This window comes from Dermacentor silvarum, chromosome 2 (assembly GCF_013339745.2).
Source record: "Dermacentor silvarum isolate Dsil-2018 chromosome 2, BIME_Dsil_1.4, whole genome shotgun sequence".
NCBI lineage: Eukaryota > Metazoa > Arthropoda > Arachnida > Ixodida > Ixodidae > Dermacentor > Dermacentor silvarum.
In genome coordinates, this window is record NC_051155.1 from 189,004,763 (window position 1) to 189,024,933 (window position 20,171).

Below are 20,171 nucleotides of genomic sequence, written 5' to 3' on the forward strand. Positions count from 1 at the left end.
TGCCTGGATTAAATTGCATGGGTTGCTTTCAAGCATGCCTCTAATCTTTTATAGCAGGGCTGCACAGCTCAAAATATGGATTGGGCCAAAGTCAATTTTTGTGAGAGCTGCACGAGCCACCACTAGTGACCAACATCACACACTTTATATTTGGACAGCTTGCTTATATCTGGTATCATTATACAAGCTACCCTCCTCAGCACGTGTCATGTTGGTTGTATTGCTCAGAGTAATCAAAGAGGTCTACTCACAGAAGTATGTGCTACAAAAAGAAAAAAGAAAGTTTTGTTGTATCCCTGCTCCTGCGCCTTCTCTTGTCAAGATTCTTGTGAATTTGTAGCTGTGGCCACTGCCGATACATGCCTTTCGAGTTCCAGTGAACACTGTTGGCCCATGAACTTTTGGGTTTCAGTTTTGCCAGTGGCACACAAAAAGCATTTTGAAGCAAATCGTAGCTCACTTCTCTAACTACACATGCCTTGAATCACTTTTGAAACCATTCCAGAAAATTTTCAACAGCATTACCAACCTGTGCTCAGAAAAGAATCTAGGACTAATTGGAAAATGTGCCATGTTCCCAACATCGAAGCAGCAATGTGGACAAGTGCAGTTTCGCTTAGAAAACTAATAATGTGCTAATAATGTCAGAAATAACTATTTCCTGAAGATTCATCACTAAAATATATTAACCCTTTCAGCCCTGCCGTCGTCAAATGACGACATGACTGACTTAGAATCGGAATTTTCAGCATGAAAAAAGAACCTCAACTGCTTGTATTTTTCCCGCATCGTACTATTGAAAGTGCTAGTGCCATCACCATGGTTAGTTACGTGACTCTACAGAGCCGTGTCGAACGAGGAAGAAGAAATGACAACAAACATGGCAGACGCGCCGCCAGGTACGTACGTGCACTTTTTTTCTTTTATAATTGAATAACCCCTGCGTAGTTTATGTTGCGTTTTTTTTTATAATGTCTATACAGATTGCAGAGAACGCATGTACTTGAATAAGCGTCATTGCATGGTGATATTACTTGTAAGAAGATGTTTTTTCCGTGTGCAGTTTTGACGACAACAGGGCTTTGTGGTTGTATATGGCATGCTGTCGGCTTGCCATTGCGTCCGATTTCATTGGGTGTTTTTTTCTTCTTTTTTTCAGGCACGCCTATACCGTTGTAAGAGGGACGTGAGGGCGATGACGTGGCCGGTATCATGGTCGTGTCAAGGACACTGTGCGCGTACTCGCATGAAAGAGACCCCTGGAGAGAGCCGGAGGCCGAGGACGGTGGGGTAGCGCATCGGGTGGTCGACGAGACGGTATCGGGGCAAGTCGTGGAAGGAAGGCTTGTCTGATGGTGGCTGACGGGCACTGGACGAGATGCGGGTAGCGCTGGCGGTGGGAACGCAGGCAGTGATTCGCACACCGTGCGGTCAGCCACTGGAAGAGGGTAGTACGACGGCTGTACGAGCATTGCCGTCATTCCTACTCAGAAGGGCGGTCGGCTCGACGACCAGCGTGGCAAGCTTCTGGAATGACACTGCTCGTGCCGAGCTTGCGCCTCGAGCACGCGCTGCGCTTCCTTATTTTTTACTTTTTTGACAGCCGGCGCCAAGACACCGGCTGAGAGCGCCGACCAAAACGCCCAGCGTTTCGGCGTCGGTGGGCGCTACACCGTGTATACCGACAGATTCATTCTATTCCCGCCAGAACTTGAGTTCTAGGCATCTGGAAGAACGCACGGATGCAATTTTCCGTGAACTTAATAATGGAAACTTGTCTGATGTGGAGGGAGAAATCGACGGATCTTCAGACAGCGGTGATGAATTTGAGCAGCCTGAGCCAGATATTTCACATTATCAATGCCTCAGTTGTGAACGCATGGCTGGAGTATAGAAGTGATGCAGCTGCACAAGGACTGATGCCTGGCAAGCAACTGAACTTACTGGACTTCACCCTCCATATTACTGAAGCACTTGCACGAGCCGACAGCCGGCCAAAGGTGCAAAAGCGAGGAAGGCCGTCGCTCTCCCCTCTGGTGACTTCGAAAAAAGCAAGATATGCTGAAAATAGGCCAGTACAAGACGTCAGGTTTGATCAGGTGGGACACTGGCCTCTTCGTACCGACAGCAGGGAACAGCGTTGTAAGCTTGAGGGATGCACAGGACAAACCCGTATCATGTGCGAAAAATTTAATGTGCACCTGTGTCTTGCCAAGGCTCAAAACTGCTTCAGAGGCTTCCACATGAACAATTAGTGAAGTTTGTGTTTGCAATGTTTGTGTTTTCCACCCCTGAATAAATTAGCTTTTCACTGCGTTTTGCAACCACTGAGCCCTGATGTGCGGTTTTGATGACATGACTGTAAATGGGCAAATTTTTTGCTCAGGCTTGTTTCTAGAGTCCTTGTCGTGTAAAATATGCAAAGCAAAAAAATATATGCAAGAAATAGAAAATCCAGGGCTGAAAGGGTTAAGATGATTTATGTCTGAAAATTTTCAGCTCACACCAATTATCAGCATGCTTAGGAATTAACTTTTCTTTAAACTCTCAAGAAAGTGACGATATACGAGTGGTTTGAAAAGCATGTTGAGAAACTACTGCGTCAACATCAAGGTAACTTGGCAAGAAGGTTGCTTGCCTGTCTTCTCTGGAAGCAAAGATGCTCACATTTTTTTTTTTTTTAAGGCGCATTATCTGTTTTCCTGGGACTGCTTCCTGTTCACACAGTGCCTTGGGCTTGTACCATGCTTGGCAACAAGAGTGACCTTCTCCCAATCCCACGGACAGGCTTAGACAGCACACACCAGCACCAAAACAAATACTGAACTGTGCTGTGTAGTGCACATGTCCCAGAGTCAGCATGTTGTGCAGCCCTGCTTTACAGCCCTTCTGCGACTAAATGGTGCTTGTAAGAGGTGTCATCTGCGATACTAGCTTACAAGACAATACATTCCTCAGAAATTACTTCAAGAGCGGACACAATAGACCAAACTGTTCAACCTGCTGATAGTTGTGGCAGCAGGCACAATGAATGTAAATCACAGAGGATTTACACCTTACCACTGTCTGAAACGCTACGAGGACGTCTTCCGAAAAAATATGTCACCACCAGATCCACAGACGCCACTCGTGTTCAGCAATGAATGCTGAACAGAAGAAATTTTGATGCCAGTTTAAATTCGGACAAAGAAAAACTTCAAAACATCAATCTCACAAAAGTGCAAAGGAGTATTATTTTTGCTAGTTAAATCTTTACAGTTAATCTTGAGATCCCATTTTTCATACTTCATGACATGTCCCAGGCTAAACAAAAGACAGAAGAATAAGGACCTACTTACCTTAAAGTATTCATTTATTTTCTTTGGGTTGTCGGGACATGTTGTTCGAGCTCCTTTTGCTGGGGAGAAAGAAGAGCAGGCAATCTGCTTATCTGACAGACTCCAACATAGGTGGATAGGAACAACGCTAATGATAATGAGGCCAGTGGGTGATCAACACATGACTTGTCTTGGTCAAACCAAACACAAATATATAGCACTAATGAGCATTCTGGAATAAATAAAAGCACCCCATGGAGTTTCATCCTGGCTAACTTTGAGGTGAGGTTTATGTCCAAACATACAAGAAGCCTATGTTTACAGCATACATGTTTGTCAAACTGGCTGCTATAACATAGTGACTGCACTGTTAGATAACACCTGTAACTTTTCAAGCGAAGCTTGTATTAGCCTGCGCCGACGATGTAAAGCTAAAGAAACCAGCTGGTCTCAGAGCTGCACTGGTGGTCGGCACGCACTCGTGCTCTGCACGCGCTCGTGCTCAGCACGCATTCATACGCACATGCAACTGCTACCGCGCTCGTCGTCTGTTTCAACAGCTGGCTGTGTTGCCGCTAATCATTCCAGCGTAGAATTCCACTTCTGTCGTCTTAATGGGGAGGCTGCGTTTATGGGGGTATGAGCCATTGCTTAAGGGGGTATGAGCCATTCATTGTCTTACGTAACGGACAGCTTTATTTTGAAAAAATTTCATGGAAATCCATACAGAATGAATGCGCTTGGAAAAGGGATCGTAGATCGAGGTGCCGATTCTAGCGTGAGGGCGTCTGAAGCCCAGGCGAATCGTCAGCGAAGAGCCGCGGACCCCGAGTTGAGGGAGCGCGATGTTGAGGCCAAACGCCAGTGTCGTCTAGCCCTCCAGGAACTAGACAAGGGTGGTGCACACCTCGGCAATGCTAGCGCCAACATCCCCGGTGCGATAGTCAGGTTTCAACGAGAGTTTCTCAACCGGAAACCTCTGTGAGTGTGACCGGTTGTGGTTTGAGCAAAATGTAGTACTCGTCAGTGCAATTCGTTTGGAGGAACACCGAAGAAACACACGACAAGCTTCGCTTGCCCCCATTTTCTCGACAGGGGAAGGGCTACTAACTTTTTGATAGCAACAAGCATAGGCGAGAAAGATGTCGCAGTGCTACGAATAGGTTTGCAGTGTCACGCACAAGACAGACTGAGAAATTCATGATGTAGGAGTTTGCTGTTCCTTCATAAGAATGTAGCAGTAAGGCACCATTGTTTTGTCACAGTACTTAATCTATACGCTAGACAAGCCATTGCTCTCTGAACCTCAAGCAATGACACACTGATTAAGTCTAACATAAACCAGCGATCTGAAGCTAAGTATGCCGTCACTTACTATGTTGTGAGACAACACACCTCGGAAAAATCAAGGCGCAATGTGCATAACACCACAAGATATGTCCAACTGCTCACAAGTAACGTGCTATAATAACGACAATAACTGGTAGGCCATAGAGAGGGTATCTAGATTGTTTTTCACTGCCTGGAATTTTTCCAACATGCCGCGAAATTTCAGTACATAAGCATTCTGGCACTCTGCCTCCACCTAAATGCTCCTTTAATGTAGTTGTTAAAATATTAGCAGATGCATAAAAACCTTGTGTCTATACCAAAGGCAAGTCTTCTAGTCCTTCACAGAAAACACCAGTGCAGCGTCCAAGAACATCTAAGCTCCAATACTCTACACCAACTGATACTGACAAAAGGCATTTTATTTACACAGGGTGTCAACTGTATATATGCCAGAATTCAGTCAACTGGTTTTCCTACTTTTCTAGCAGCAAAATCAACACAGTGCAAGCAAGGACACAATTGAGTTCCAGTACCTGCAGCTGTAGCAGCATCCTCTTTCATTCGTTTCCTTTTCCGCTCTGACTGGGGAGGTGTCCGAAGGTGCTTTTCTGGTGTCTGAGGCTGCAGAGGTCAATATGAAAATTGCCCATTAGGAATGCGACTTGATGGTTTGATGGTCCAGCTTCACACACTGCGAAGAACACCACAGCTTCACACTTTTGAATGGGCTCTCAGACACACTAAGACAAAGCCGCCATGTCTAAAGCTGTCTCCGAGGCTTCCTACCACGGCTACTGTGCTGGATGTCACAAGGACAGGACCACTGCAGCAAGTGCAACTTTCACGATGCTCGTTCACTCATACATCACTCCGCTGCGACTAGTCTCTTTCACCCTTTTTGTTGGGTACAAGCCTTTCTTCCTATCATAAAAAAAGTCCAACCAAATGTTAGGAAACAATAAGCACTGAAACCTTTTAGAAATAATGCTATTTTCGGTTTTATATTTACAAGCTTGGCAGTGATGGCTTACAAATTAAATCAGGCACCTAACAAATAAAAAATAAGCAGACAGAATATTGTTGCTACAAAGTCAAGCACATATTTGGGCATGACTGACTACAGATAGGGCCCTACAGATCAATAGGGCCCTAGCCATAGATAAACTAATATTAAAAGGCTGTGTCATAACCATGAACAAAGGTTTATTAAAAGACTCTGAAATAACAATGAACAATGGTTTTCAAGATAAAGTACTAAGGTAATAATAAAGCTAAAGAGGTGCATATACTTACAAATTATAATGTTAGGGGTAATAGTACATTAAAACATCATTAAAGACGAAATCAGCATGTGCCTAATGAATGCCTCAAGGCCCAAAGAGGATTTTTGAAGCTTTCTTCCACAAAACTATGATAATGACCAGCAGCATGCATGCGGTTATGAATAGTCCGTGGCACAAGCTCATCTCTAGCCCATCTACAGAGCAGTGTCACAAGTATTACAGGAAGCTTGTGTGAAAAATGCTAACTGCCAAGTTTGCATCCTATTTAGAGACCCCACAGCACTGCTGGACAGCAGACTAATGGACTGAATAAATCATTTGTCTACAGTTGACGTGCTGGGCTCGTTCATACCAAAAAAGCGAGTGTTCATTACCAGAGACAAGCTGCACTCATCTACAGCTTTACTTCTACAGATCATGTGCTCACCAACTATGCTACTAAAAAAAAAGAGAAATGTCATTAAGAGTGCCGAAGACGGCAGAAACAGACTGGCAACAACCATCATCGGTACATCATCTGTGGCCGCAGCACAAAGTAGGAGCCAAATGTACAATTCTTCAGAATTATTTCAATTGAGAATAAACATAAATGAACATGTCATCAGTGACAGTGAAGCAATACATTTCAATTTCTTGCATCTGCTTCTGTGTTCCAGCGACCATCCCATTTGGTGCTCTCCGAGCCTGCATTTGTCTTTATTTCACTTCAACTCTGACGACAAACCCCTTGGTGCTTCTACATTGAATGAAAATTAATGTGACCCATTTGCACAATTAAGAGTTCACGTGTAGGCTTTTGATTAATGAAAAACCTAGGTTCAGTGCTAGCTTATGAATGATCTTGGCAGAGAAGCCTTTGCAGTGAAATTTTGCAAATACCTTTCAAAATAAATCTAAAATTCAACTTTCTGCTTGACTACAAGACACTTTTATCATTTAATAGTGTATTCAGATTGTTTCCCTATTATCACATGTATACACACATTAAGCATATAAAAAGAATTAACATTCTTGCTTTATTTTCCGGACAAAGTGCTAGTAAAGGGTGAGTTTACCCGACACTAACGCTACGTCAGAATAGTGGCTGCATTTCATGAGAGCTCTCTATACGCATGTTTGGGTAGTACACAATAAATACCTCAAGCCATCTATGCCTTATTTCAGCAGTGCTTCCTGAACATTTGAGCTCGGCAATTGGAAGACAGTTAATCGTGTACCAACAGACTCAACATACAGCAAATAAGGAAACTATTAGAATGAAGCAAATCCATTATTCCAGTATATGCAAATTCAAACAGCCAGAAATTTGTTTTTGTGCACATCTTTCAATGTTGCGCAACACTTTTGTGCGTCGTCAAAATCGTTAAATCCAGTTCAGTGTCACCTTTTACCAAAAAAGTTCTAAATTTTTATTCACTAATGATTACCGAAAGCCCTGTGGTGTGTGGCAGAGAAAACAGGTGCATTTACACACCATCAAGGTAAAAAGCTATTCATTCTGATAAAAAAGAGTTCCCATAGACTTTTTCTTATCATGCACAGCAACATGAAACAATTACATAAGGATCCTTTCTCATTATGAACTGGCAAGTGCCTCTTGATGTGCTAGCTTGAAGTGTGCACTTGTGTTAAGTGTGGTAAAGTTACAGAGCAGTATTTCATTACGCTCTTTATTTTTGAAAACAGCCTGAAAATCACGTGTATGCCTTCTGAATGCCGCACAGCTAGTACTGAGTACTGCCTCAAGATATATTCACTATAACCAATGAAGGTTAGCTAAATATGGCACACTGGAGTCTGAAATCAGCAGAAGAGCAAGACACAGTTGCTCTCAAAGCTCCTTGTTCCAGTGCTGTTCTTACGTTCAGTTCGAATGATTATCAGAATTGCTCAGCTGGGACCGCAGATTTCCGAGTATGGGGAGGAGTGTGTGCATGAATCCAAAAAAGCTTTCTTTGCTATTCTGTGTCATCTCCTTCAGATTGTGTTCCCTCATTTGCCTTCTCACAACACGGAGCAGCAGGTCATAGTTGTTACGACTAGCCAGTATTGACTCCACTATATATCCTAAGCCTCTCGCATTTTCATAAATCCAATGGCAAGGCTTATGTAGTTGGTGCACAGCAAATGAGTATATTCCTGCTACCACAGAAGACAGCACAGTGCATGCATGGGTCACACCAAAGTGCTTGGCGGCACACCTCGAGTTCCTTGTCGGAGTGCTGTGATCCAAGACTGGTGTTGCTCATGTTTGAGTCCTGGTTGTGGTTGGTGTTGTTTGAGCTGCCCGAGGAGGACACGTGGACCAGCAGCTGGGAAGCCGGCACGCCCGCCAGGGGCCCGCTAACTCCCGCGGCTGCCGCCGCCGCCATCGCACCACCAGAAGAGGACTGCGATGTCTGACCCAGGTAGGCACCACCCGGACCCAGGTTGTTGCACAGTTGCTGCACCACGAGGTAAGGTCATCATGCACACGGGGCCAGTGAACAGGAGCTTCCCAGTGAACACGCAGGACAGTTATAGTAGATGTAAAATAAGGGTTTTGAAACAAAAGGATGGAGAACAATGGGAGAACACCAATCCAGTGGGAGAACACCAATCCAAGTTTGTCAAATTAATGGCCAATGAGATAAATTTAGACCGCAACAATGGAAGCAATGAGTACCCAATATCAGTTGGCAGCAGGGCCGTGACTCACCCGATTTCCCAGAAACCGAGCCTCCAGCAATTCTTGTTTTCGTGGGTCCAGACTATGGATGTTGTCCATTGTCTCAGGCTCCCACCTGCACAATGAAAGTAGGGAGGATGCCCTTCAATAAATGTAGCATTAAGCAGAAGTGAGACGACCAACATGGTTAGACAACCTTACACACACACACACACACACACACACACACACACACACACACACACACACACACACACACACACACACACACACTAGCAAAACTATATCCTTAAGGGCGTTTACCGCACTTTGCGCCTTTTCTCGTGCCGCAACTGCAACGATTAGACACAACAAAGAAATGCATCTGAAAGGAAGAAAAACCTTCATCGGCCAGCTTCATATTTCCAGACCGAGGCATTGCAAGGGCCAGGGCGGATCGATTCGTGAAGCGAGGAAAAAGAGCCAGCGGGCGGCACTGGCCTGCGAGCAGCCGCTCCCATTACGGCGAGGCGGCCATGCCACACGAGCAAGCGTCGTGCCTCCACGCAACAGCCTCCTCCGGGGCCGAGGCAGGGACAACACCCGGACGACGCCATATCGGAGCGCAGCTCACGGGTTACGCGTTCATATTTTTCTTTTTCTTTTTTAAAGGCTCCGCTCCGATAGCAGGCAGCCTGAGATTAACACACACATTCGCCCCATAACTCGAGAAACAAAGTGGCAGTGCCGAGTGTGATATACGGGCACCATTTACAGCGTTGCAAACGCGCGCCCGACTTTTCCCCAACCATTTCGTCGACGAGGAAGGCTTTCCGACGGCTCTTAGGTTTCACGAACCTCATTTCAACGTCCTCCCCAACGTCGTTCAAACAAGAAACCTCTCGTAGAACGTCGTACATCGAACGGCGAGACGCACGGTCGAAACAAAATAAAGAGAAAGAACGGCTTACTGCAACATGGATAGGGTAAAGTTTTTTTTTTTGTTTTTTTTTTTTGTCTTTTCCCCCCCTCCTACCGCAGCGAACGACGCCCGACGGTAATCTGGATGATTTTTGGTACGTTTCCGTTCGTCCAATGTCACAAACAGATCATGCGACTGCACCAAGGTCAACCGCAAAGATCCCTTCGCATTTTATTTTTATCATTTCCGTCTATCGCTCCGAACATAAGCACGAAACACGTGATAAGAACGGCAATATTGCACTGCACGTGTGCAGTCGACAAAAACGGAAACGCTCCCCACGTGCAATGGTTAACGCTTGAATGAGGGACAGGGGACCTTCAATAAATGACGTGACCTCAGCCCTCCAAGACCGCCCTCGAAACAAACACCACGTCTTTATTTCACTCTTCACGCAATCTAGTCAACCGATTATAGGCAAACGAAGTAAAAATCTGCGCCTCAATCGACGTTCGCGGGGAACAAACAGAAAGTCATCGTACTCCAAGGTGGTGCCCGCCGCCATATCCACCGGCGTGACGTCAGTCGCGCCGTTTTTAAACTATAACCTTTACACTTCAGTAGAAGCGATTCTACAGGCACCGCCCCTGCGTGGTCACTAATGATCACCCCCAGCCAGAAGAGCATCGTACCCCGATGGCTGGAAGAGTTCGCAACACGTGACGGCCCATCATCCCCCCTCCCCCCCCCCCTTTTTTTTTCCTTTTTTTTTTCTTCTTTCTTGTCAGTGGCCGCTAGGCGCCTCGAAACAAGAATGGTAGCTGCGGCAGTCAGCGAGAGAGAGAAGACAGAAGAGTGCGAGGGAGAAAAGTGGCAAAGGAGGCCGCTAGCGCTATGCCATACTCTCATGCCTTCCAGATTGAGCAAAAGAGAGTCGGAGGGGGGAGAGACGACACGAAGAGGAATGACAGGGAGAGAAGGAAAGGGAAGCAGAGAGTAGGGGCCGCGAGGCAGCTGGAAAGCAGCATATACAGAAACGCAGCAAAAAAATGTACTAAAAGAAAAAAAAAAAACACAACGTGCCTTCCTCCGCCGAAACGAAGCCCCACGGGAGCGGCCGCCATGATGGCAGGAGCAGCACACGTTGAGCCACGCGTCACAACAGGCGAACCGACATGACGACCCTCTAACAACGGCGAGCACACACGCACAAACACCGCCGCGGCTACGGCACGAAGCCGCTCTCCGCCACCGCCTGGGCAGCAAGCGACGCCGAGGAGCCGCAGCGGCGACCACGGCACACGGGGGCCGCCAGGAAGGAAGGAAATCTCACTGTGCGAAGACGACGAGCCTGGCCTCTACGCATCCACTTCGCTCGTTCGTTTCACGGCGCATTCCAAAGCGCGCGGCTCTTCTCTGCCGCCGTCGCACCGTTTCGCCGAGCCACCAACCCAACCGGAGGGACAGAGCGGGAGAGAAAGAAGCGGTGCGAACCAGCGAGCGACAGACAGAGCGTGGGAGAAAGAACGACGCGAACGATGGGAAACGAAACAAAGAAGCGAGCGAGAGAAGGAAAAAAAAAAAGATAAAAATACACAAGCAAAACAGAGCGAGCGAGGAAGCCGCCTAAACGCTAACGTCGCCTCCCTCGTCCGTCCAGCGGCGGCGTCCACACACACACGCACGGCGCCGTTGGAGTGATCGAATACTGGGAGCTAGCTAGCTAGCTGCTAAGGGAGACCCGACGGACCGGCCCGTTCGGATAGGAGAAAAGAGCCATCTTGAAGAGATACTGCGGCAGCCCAACCCGTCTTCCCTCATTATTACTGCTGCTGCCTGCTTTTTCTCGTCTCCGTTTCATGCCAGGCGGCGGATCGGAGAAGCGTTCCGCAGAAGGAAAAAAGAAAAAAGAAACCGTCCAGAGCAGTCGCTGCGTACGCGGCCTGTAGACACAGAGACGCACACGGCTGCCGCCCTCGGCGCTCATTGGAACCGACCCGCATGTATGTATGTGCAGCGGTGAAACAGCCGCACGTGCCGTGACGTAAGGCGGAGGTGCCGGCGGCGACTCGAACAGTAAAGAAAAAAAAGAGTCCGGATAGAAACGGCAAAGAGAACGCAGCGCAGCGCTCGCTCACTAAACACGACGACGTCGCCGCGTCCTCGTTGTTCCCCTCCTTTGGCTTATCTCTCCTATGCACGAGCGCAAAACGCGATCCTTGCTGCGCAAAGGGAAACCACGGCGTTGTTGCACGGCGACATTTAGCTTCGCTTCAAATTACCATACAGCGAGTGATGTTCGCTAATTAAGAATATTTCGAATGTGAACGCAGAAAACAATGAAAAAGAACCCGAGGAACCGAGCCAGTCCATATGTTCAGTCGATCCGGGCGGCTAAAGATAACAGTGCCACAGAAGAAACAACATTCCGCCTCCACATCGAGCCTCCCTCCCCACTCCGATCTATGTGGCGGTAGACGAAACACAAAGCCAATTTCTAGCCAGCATACACCGAGTGTGGAAGCAGCAAACTGCCAACACTCGGGCTGCACTTTGAAGAATGACAGACTACGAAAGTCCTGATGGCATCTATAATCGCATGGTAGCTCTGCTCAGAGGAACAGATAGCGCGACGAGCAGGGAAGGCTGCGCCGCGATGTTCCAGCTGCAACCGCACAGCCAATCCAACGCTTGGCGCTCAGCCGTGCTCCCTCAGAGAGCGAGAGAGAATTGTGAAGAGGAAGAGGCGATCCCTCAAAGGCTGCAGAAGATAGCACCCAACCTTTCCTTTCTCAAACAAAACCACTCCTCTCTCTCCAACACGCGCGCGCGCTTTTAAATACTGGCTTGCCGGCATGGCATTTCAGCCGGCAATCTCGTGCCACAAATGGCATGAGGCGAGGTTAAATGACCGAGCGGTGGACAGACGCGTCCGCATTACCACGCCGGCCAACTTGTAGACCTTATGTAAAAATCATGAAGACACTACACAGGAAGGGGGGGAAAAGAGGTGGGGGGCAATACCATTTTTTTATGCGTTAAGCCTACACTTTTCGTGAGATACATACGTACTGTATTAACGATGAACATGCAGCAAACCTAGAACAGCACAAACTGACAAGCAACACACTGCGACTTCATCCACCGACTACGCTGTTGCCGTTTTCGCCTGCTTTCACGAGCTTGTCTGAATTAAGTAGCTCGAATCTGGTACTACGGAGCTCCTGCAGTGTCCTTTCACCATCAGAAAACTTCAAGGGTATGGTGAAACTTTTTCGCAAACAGGTCTTTTTTCTTTCTTTCCTTTCTTTTTTTAACACTAGGCGAAACATTTGTAAAATCGTAGAACAAGCCCGAATTCGTAAACCTAAAAATTAAAAAAAAAAAAAAATCAGGAGAGTTGGCAGCTGTGCGCACTACTAAGCAATAATACCTGGGCATACCTATGCATTATATTCGATCGACAGCTACTGGCCGACATTATCATGGGAAGAAACACTTCGACCGTACGAAACGTCACTTATTGAGATAAAAGATGTAGTATTGCCACACAGCCGGTACACCGAGTGCAGTGACTGCCAGAACGGATGTGCGACTGGCGCGATGATAGCGCGTATTCTTTTAAAGTACAGCACTAAAGCGGGGCTGAAAAAGCCAGCTGAACAATTCTATATTTCTTGGACGGGGACGGCGACGCTGACGGGCTTGAAATGGCCACGCTACACTCTATACTACACAAACCGAAAGCGGGCGATCATGAACGTTGTCTTTCGTCGACTTTTAAATATCTGTTAAATCGCCTTTCAACTTTCTCTCTCTCTCTCTATTTTCTTTTTTTGCAAACGGTATTAAACACATGAAGCTTAACATTCGGTTATGGAAATATATTGTTACATTAATGTCTGCATTCGTAATTGCCATGGCTTCTTTATATTCCGACGTATATATAAAGTTTAAACACGGCCGCAGGAAAAAGGATCGAGCTACAGCTGTGAATCATGGTTCGCTCACTTGTGCTCGACAACACGCTCGGTCAGAGAAAAGACTGCGACAGCAAACAAATGTTCATGGCGCTGTGTGGCGGCAGTAAACGAAAGCGATTGCTGCGAATTGTTTGGAGAATGTACGGAATGCCGGTTTCAAGCGTCATCCTTGCGAAACCGCAGTCCATTGTCTTTTTATGAGCCGGTAGTTTTCGTACGTTAGTACCAGCCTGTTGAACCCCATTGAAAAAAATCCATTCGACCCGCGACATAAGTTTCCAGAAGGCGCCCATGAATTTTTATGGTTTCAGTTATTATGTTTCCTTAAAGACGGGCAGTTATGCATGTCGGCACTACCAACATTTTCTGTTTGTTACGAGCAGTGCCTTACTGTAAATGAAAGAGTCACATCATATTTCCAACTTTTTTTTTTTCCCCGGTGTGATATAATCATTAGCAGAAGAAACGAGGGTATGAAAAAGTTGAGTCACTCGAGTAGTTACCAAATCCTCGGCAGTGCCTGACCTTTTTATAATAAAAAAAAAAAACTAAGTTAGGTTGTTTTTATTAAACAAAGACATTATGAAGGCGAAAAACTGAATATAAGTGCGTTTCACGATGAATGAAAGCAGAAGGTGACCAGAGGGGCCTGCGCGAGTTTGATTATTATTAGGGGTGGGCAAATGGGTTTCGAATACGATTCGAGTATTACAAGCTATTCATGTTCGAAAAAAAAAGAACTATTCGGCATCTTCGAATATTTGAAACTAACCAAATATTTAGCAACAACCGACTGTTAACGTTTTGTTATAATGTTCTCCGTAAGTTAAATAAGGTATCGCAAGTTATCAGAAGTCAAACAACGCCAACGTTTCCGATTCGAAGGAATGCAGAAACAAAAATGAATAATGCAAGTTTGGTTTTCGGCTTGGCGGCGGAAGCCTACATGGCAACCTTGTACGATTTGCTTGTAGTGTGTCATTGATGTTTTGGGCAGTCTAGTCATGGAGCATTTTTATCTCTTATGCAGCTGTGGAGAGGCCTCATGCCTGATCACGCCCAGACACAGACCTGTCCAAGCGGTCGGTACTACAAGCCGACACGTAATTCGACGTCACCGTTCTAGCAGAATTGCTTCACGAAATAGCAAACATTAGCAACGGTTGTGACATCACTGACCAAAACTAGGAGAGGGAAAAAAAGCAGACGTGCAATTTTTAGATATACACCGTAACTGTAACGAAATCTCCTCCGACCCTGGCAATTTCCAGCAAATTGCAAGGACTTTTCGAGAGCTTGCAAGAGTATCGTTTAACAGAGAACACTGTCCTGGACGTCGCATTCACACCGGACGGACGTTGCCTGTTAGCTCTACGGGTTTAAGTTTCGGTGTCAGAGCCATGGGTAACACAGACGGCCTGTCAACAACGCACCTCATTTTTACACTCCAGCACGACAACATGCATCTCGCCACTCCTCACGCCTAGGGAGAGGCTTAACTTCATACAAGGCCTTGCATGAAGGCTCTAAACTAGAGTGTACTAGAATAGTCTAGTACACTCTAGACCAAACACGCGCCCTCAAGCGCACGCATGGTGTGTATATCGTACACCTTCATACACCGGCCAGCACTCCACTGCCGCGAGATCCGACGCACAACCTGTTTCAGTGCTAACCTCCGCGGAAAGTTTCCAAGCTGTTCCGACATTTTGAAACAACCATGAGCATCGAGAGGGGCTACCTTATCACTGTGCAATGTTGAAAACCATTAGCCTTTATCGTTTCCTTGAACTTCATGGAAGCACTAATCCTTGAACGGCACTTTCGAGATTTCTCGACCTTAGGGAATTGTTCGTAACTTGGATATTTCAAGCAGAACCTTTACGATCCCTACCACTAAGTGCACATACTTTTCTCGAACTCCAGCAATTTTCCCTACAATATCTTGTCTGGCATTCATGTAGCAAACGATTGAACAGAACGCTCGACCTCTAAATTTCCTCGATGTACCACTTGTCCGCCTCTCCGGAAGGGCGGGTGAGCAGGACATCGAGGCACCCCATCGACCGTGGACATGTCACGCGATGGACAGAACATCTGGATTCGCCCTTTGACAACTGACGCTGCAGAACAACTCTTGAAAAGAGTGAAGAATTCAAATTATAGAAATTCTAAAAGTACATATAAACTGAGAGCAATGTAAAGAGTGCTTTGATTATCACTGGGAAACATAAGCGATAACGTTGTCTCCATGGAGTATCTGTAACCGGTGCTTGTAGGCTAGCTGCTTCACGAACATTCATAGGTATCCTTGTGTGCCTGTTTAGAAGATTCACAGGCAGGTCATTCTAACTGAACTCAATAGAAACACTTTCCGCTGAGCCTAAGCTATAAGGCACCAGCTCCCACATAGTTTCTGGAAACACGTGGGGCAAAAATCATGGTCGTAGGATTAGGCCGGAGACACGTGCTCGAGTCTGCGTGCGATCCGACGTAGGACTAAACCGTCAGCCATATAAGTCGAACCCGGACACACGGAACTCACACATATATAACAAATTATTGTGTATATGGAACAGCTGTAAAATCCCCTTGAAAATTTTTGTATAGAAATTTTATTCCATCTATCGAATTACTCATATATATTACCGGGTTCGACTGTATGCCCAACAAACTCACGACAGTTGGCGCAGCAATATTTTCGTAGCGCCGAATGGCGTATGGCCTCTGCGACGTACCATGTGTCCCATGCTTCTGGCGTAGTTTGATGCTCAAGCATAAATTTGTTACGCAGTATAAAAGAGACGAACAAGCTACTAAAACATTCAGCTCAGAAATAGGAAACTAGAGTTGGCTATTAACTCAACTCTGTGTTGCTGCGACATACGTCCTTCGCACGCGTTGCTTCGCAGGCACACAACTGAAACGTCGAGGGGACAAAAATCGCAAAACTAAAATGAACGCGACACTGTTTAAACGAAGTGCCGCAGGCTGGTGGGACGCCTCTGTGTGAAAAGCACCTCTCCCGTTCACGAACATAACGAGACACAAACCGCTCTCACAGGCGATGTTGTACTGAGGCGCCCTAATGTGTGGACACGAGACGCTTTCCCCGCCACCCTGTTCTCCTTGGCCGTTCTCTCGCTCTCTTCTCACACACACACACACACACACACACACACACACACACACACACACACACGCACACACACACGCACGCACACACGCACGCACGCACGCACGCACGCACACACACACGCACGCACACACGCACGCACGCACGCACGCACAGGAAGAGAACGGGGTACATGTTTCCCAGCGGCGCATTTACGTGGCCACCTGACACCCCGCCCTTCCGCACGGACGCGCGCCCACCAAACAAGCTATAGTGTTCCTGTATATGCGACATCCTGCACAGCCGTGTACAGCGTCACTAAAACAACCCAGAGCCTTCACTGAATCAACCGCGACACAAGCGCCGTCAGACGCTTCATTGCATGTTTACGGCAGAGGGCGCCCACTCAAACGACGTGTAATACTGCTATAGGGTACGAGATTCACACCGACCCGATACAAAGAGAAGAAGCCCCACATCATCATCCCACAAATGTCTGCGTGCACGTCGCTGTTCACACCTACAAGACGCAACGCGGGAGCGCTTGGCGGCGAAGTGGCCATGGGCCACTCGCACGAACATTTCTACGCACGGGTATCACGACTACGGTTAAAACACTTCGCTCCGATCGCAACCAATCGTCGCACAGCAAACTGTCGGTTCACGAAAGCAAAAAATTTGCGCTTGTCACTCTTCAGTCAGGTGACAACTTGCTGTGCGACAACTTACTCGCCCATACGCGAAACCGTGGCGCTTTCGCCTAGCAGACTGCCGAAAGCAAGCCTGTCACTTCAATCCTTCAGCCACCGGGAAAACCAAGGGCACTACACGGGATTCTCCTACGTTCTGGCACGTTCAGAGACAAAACATGGCGTGGCTTGTTTTATTGTTACTATAGGCAAGCCGCGTGCTCGCCTAGTAACGCAATTCTTTGAAATCGATAGTATTCAGCGATCACAGGAAATTTTCATTATCACGTAATTTTCAGCTTACGAAAAAATCGCGCCTAACAATGTGCCTGTCGCTAAATCTAGCAAATATTAATAGCATGACAGCAATACGTTTACGCCAATGCCGAAAATTTACACCAGCAGCGAAGTAGAATACACTTAATTACTGCAATTTAAGCTGCTTTTGTCTGATCTCTGCGCCACCAGGTGGCAGCACTATAGTGGCAGTTTACGTTTATGCCTCCGCCCTAACGCCCGGTCCGCCTGTGTTTACCCGATTACCGGACAAGCTAAACCTCTCTATTGTGAGTCGTCCGGAGCGGACTCCAGTGACTCTAGAGCGGTCGGATTGGTAGCGCTACCGGCTGGTGCGGGGCTCAACCAGACAAACAGAGTTATCGCAGGTACCAAGCGTATTCTACTTCGCTGTTGGTGTGAATTTTTAGCCGCGGCGTAACCGTGAAGCATTTGCATTTCTAAATGTCTTCATTTTTTTTACAAGATCACTCAAAGAACACGAGAACGTGTCTAAAACATTGCGGTCAGACCAAGCGTCAACAAGATGTCAGCTACCATGCAGCGTCCGCGTTACGCTAATAATGCCTATGCGTATACCAGCATACAGAACACTCTAAAAGTTTTTACTAAAAAATGAGATAAACCCACGCACAGCCCATTATACCCACAGTGGTCACAGTGGCGACATACGAGGCGCCCTAACGGCGGCATCAGCGCAACACCCCCTTGTGAGACTTCATTAAACTACGACGTGTAAGAAACGTTTTTATTGCGTCTCCCTTTTCGCAGAGGGGAAGGAAATCCGTTATACATTAACTGCCACCGCCAACGCCTTTGCATCAACAGATAAGTAGAACATGACCGTTGAAACTGTTTTGTGCGCTAGGTGATGCCAGCGTCACTAGACGGCGCCACCACCGCTGCTGCACACTTCTGCGTCTCCACTATTTCTGTATTACGTAAACTGTAGTACGTTTTACGGACAGGCTGAAACTCCATGGACGTGTGCTATACTTTCGTAGTTTACGAAGATGGCAAGATGGACAATGGCAGAACGCACTTGTTCGACATCTGCTCTGCTATGCAATCGCAGTTACACGAATATTCGCGTCAACACGCTAGCAATTCTACATGCGCGTGAAGAGAAAGACAAGGGAATTTATGTGCTGCATTTGAGGACAGGGAAACTTTTTTTTTTTTCCCTCGGCAAACTCGACAGCGAAGAGCAACGGGGCCGGAAGTTGCCATGGGGCTCGAAGGCCATACACAGTTTCCTACAAAAATTACTAGGGGGAAGTCTGGCGCTAGCGTCCGCGGTAGCTGCAAGCATGCCGGTTCAGTCCAACCGTTTTGAGATTACTATACTTTCAGTCAACATCGCAATGACGGGCAGTATGTATTAATTTGGCTAAACTTCATCCTTCTGGCTTCAAACGCCTGTGAATTAGCAAATTGATAGTTTCCAACAAAATACCGCGTTATAAATGCAACAATTCGCAGTAATTAAGCGTGTGAGCAGGAAGTGCCTCTCTGTGTTAAGAAAACTACGAGTAGTTGGTAATTAAGAAAGATAATGCGTAATAGATAACGTCACACGAAAGTCTGAAGCCACAAGCACCAAGACTAGACGGATCTACGTACTAACCATAATTTCCACGGTAACTGAGCAATCGCCAGCGCCATAGTTCCATCCAGTAATTTTTGTAGGAAACTATGTCACAGGCAACACATTTGCCAGGGCGTGCGAAGAATGCGTCTACGGACCAAATCGCCAGCCCGTGACACAGTGTTGTTGTCTTTGTTTACAAATAAGACATCGCGGGAAGAACAACAGACGCCGCCAAGCCGCAAATAAGGGCGTTGTCGGCGCTGGTTATGCCCCGTGACACAGAGTGACAACGTGGAATCCCTCAGTAGAGTGCGCAATAACACTGAAAGTCATAAAAGTGAAGGGAAGTGACGATACACGTGGAGAGCAAAAAACTGCAGGGATATGGAAGCATTTTGTGGCAATACAAGCATCATGCATCATGCAAATACAAGCATCATGCTTGTATTTCTAGAAATAATGGGTGGCAAAACTTTAATCGATTTGCGTGATTACAGTCCCTCACACATTTATATATATACATGGTGTCCCGACTATCATGCACCAAGATCTAAAAATATGCAAATGCCACATGGCTGAACAGAACCAAATGAATGTTTTTGCCATCGCTTGGAGATACACAGATGATTCTTTCATTCCGCCTAATTAAATAATTAGTCCTAATTATTTAAATAACTTCTCAAATATTACAATTAGACGAAAAGTGTCAATGAGAAAATTGTTGAGCACCACGATGAACTACCGATACAGCTTTCTGTTGCTCAATACGTGCTACGTAAAAGTGTTTTTCCGAACGTGAAAGAAGCCCGCGAATACACGCGAAGTGCCTCGAGTGGCAAGTCGCGAATCGAGAATCCTGCCGAAATGCGATGGACAAGCCATCTGCTTACCCGCCGTGGTTGCTCAGTGGCTATGGTGTTGGGCTGCTGAGCACGAGGTCGCGGGATCGAATCCCGGCCACGGCGGCCGCATTTCGATGGGGGCGAAATGCGAAA

At 46.7% G+C, this 20,171-nt stretch overlaps 1 protein-coding gene across 7 annotated transcripts in view; it reads right to left on the bottom strand.

Moving 5' to 3' along the window:
* LOC119442301 (serine/threonine-protein kinase tousled-like 2) overlaps nucleotides 1-20,171 on the bottom strand; it is a 144,200-nt gene that overhangs the window by 23,990 nt on the left and 100,039 nt on the right. For 4 of the 7 annotated variants that reach the window (XM_049662037.1, XM_049662038.1, XM_037707132.2 and 1 more), the window contains 4 exons: nucleotides 8,631-8,715; nucleotides 8,134-8,376; nucleotides 5,183-5,270; nucleotides 3,339-3,397 (listed from right to left, as the gene is read on the bottom strand). In XM_049662037.1, the coding sequence (XP_049517994.1) occupies nucleotides 3,339-3,397; nucleotides 5,183-5,270; nucleotides 8,134-8,376; nucleotides 8,631-8,699 (459 nt within the window). In that variant the 5' untranslated portion in view covers nucleotides 8,700-8,715. Of the gene's footprint in view, nucleotides 1-3,338; nucleotides 3,398-5,182; nucleotides 5,271-8,133; nucleotides 8,377-8,630; nucleotides 8,716-8,981; nucleotides 9,480-10,584; nucleotides 10,751-20,171 lie in introns of those variants that run through there. The other 3 variants (XM_049662040.1, XM_049662035.1, XM_049662039.1) reach the window with 2 other exon arrangements.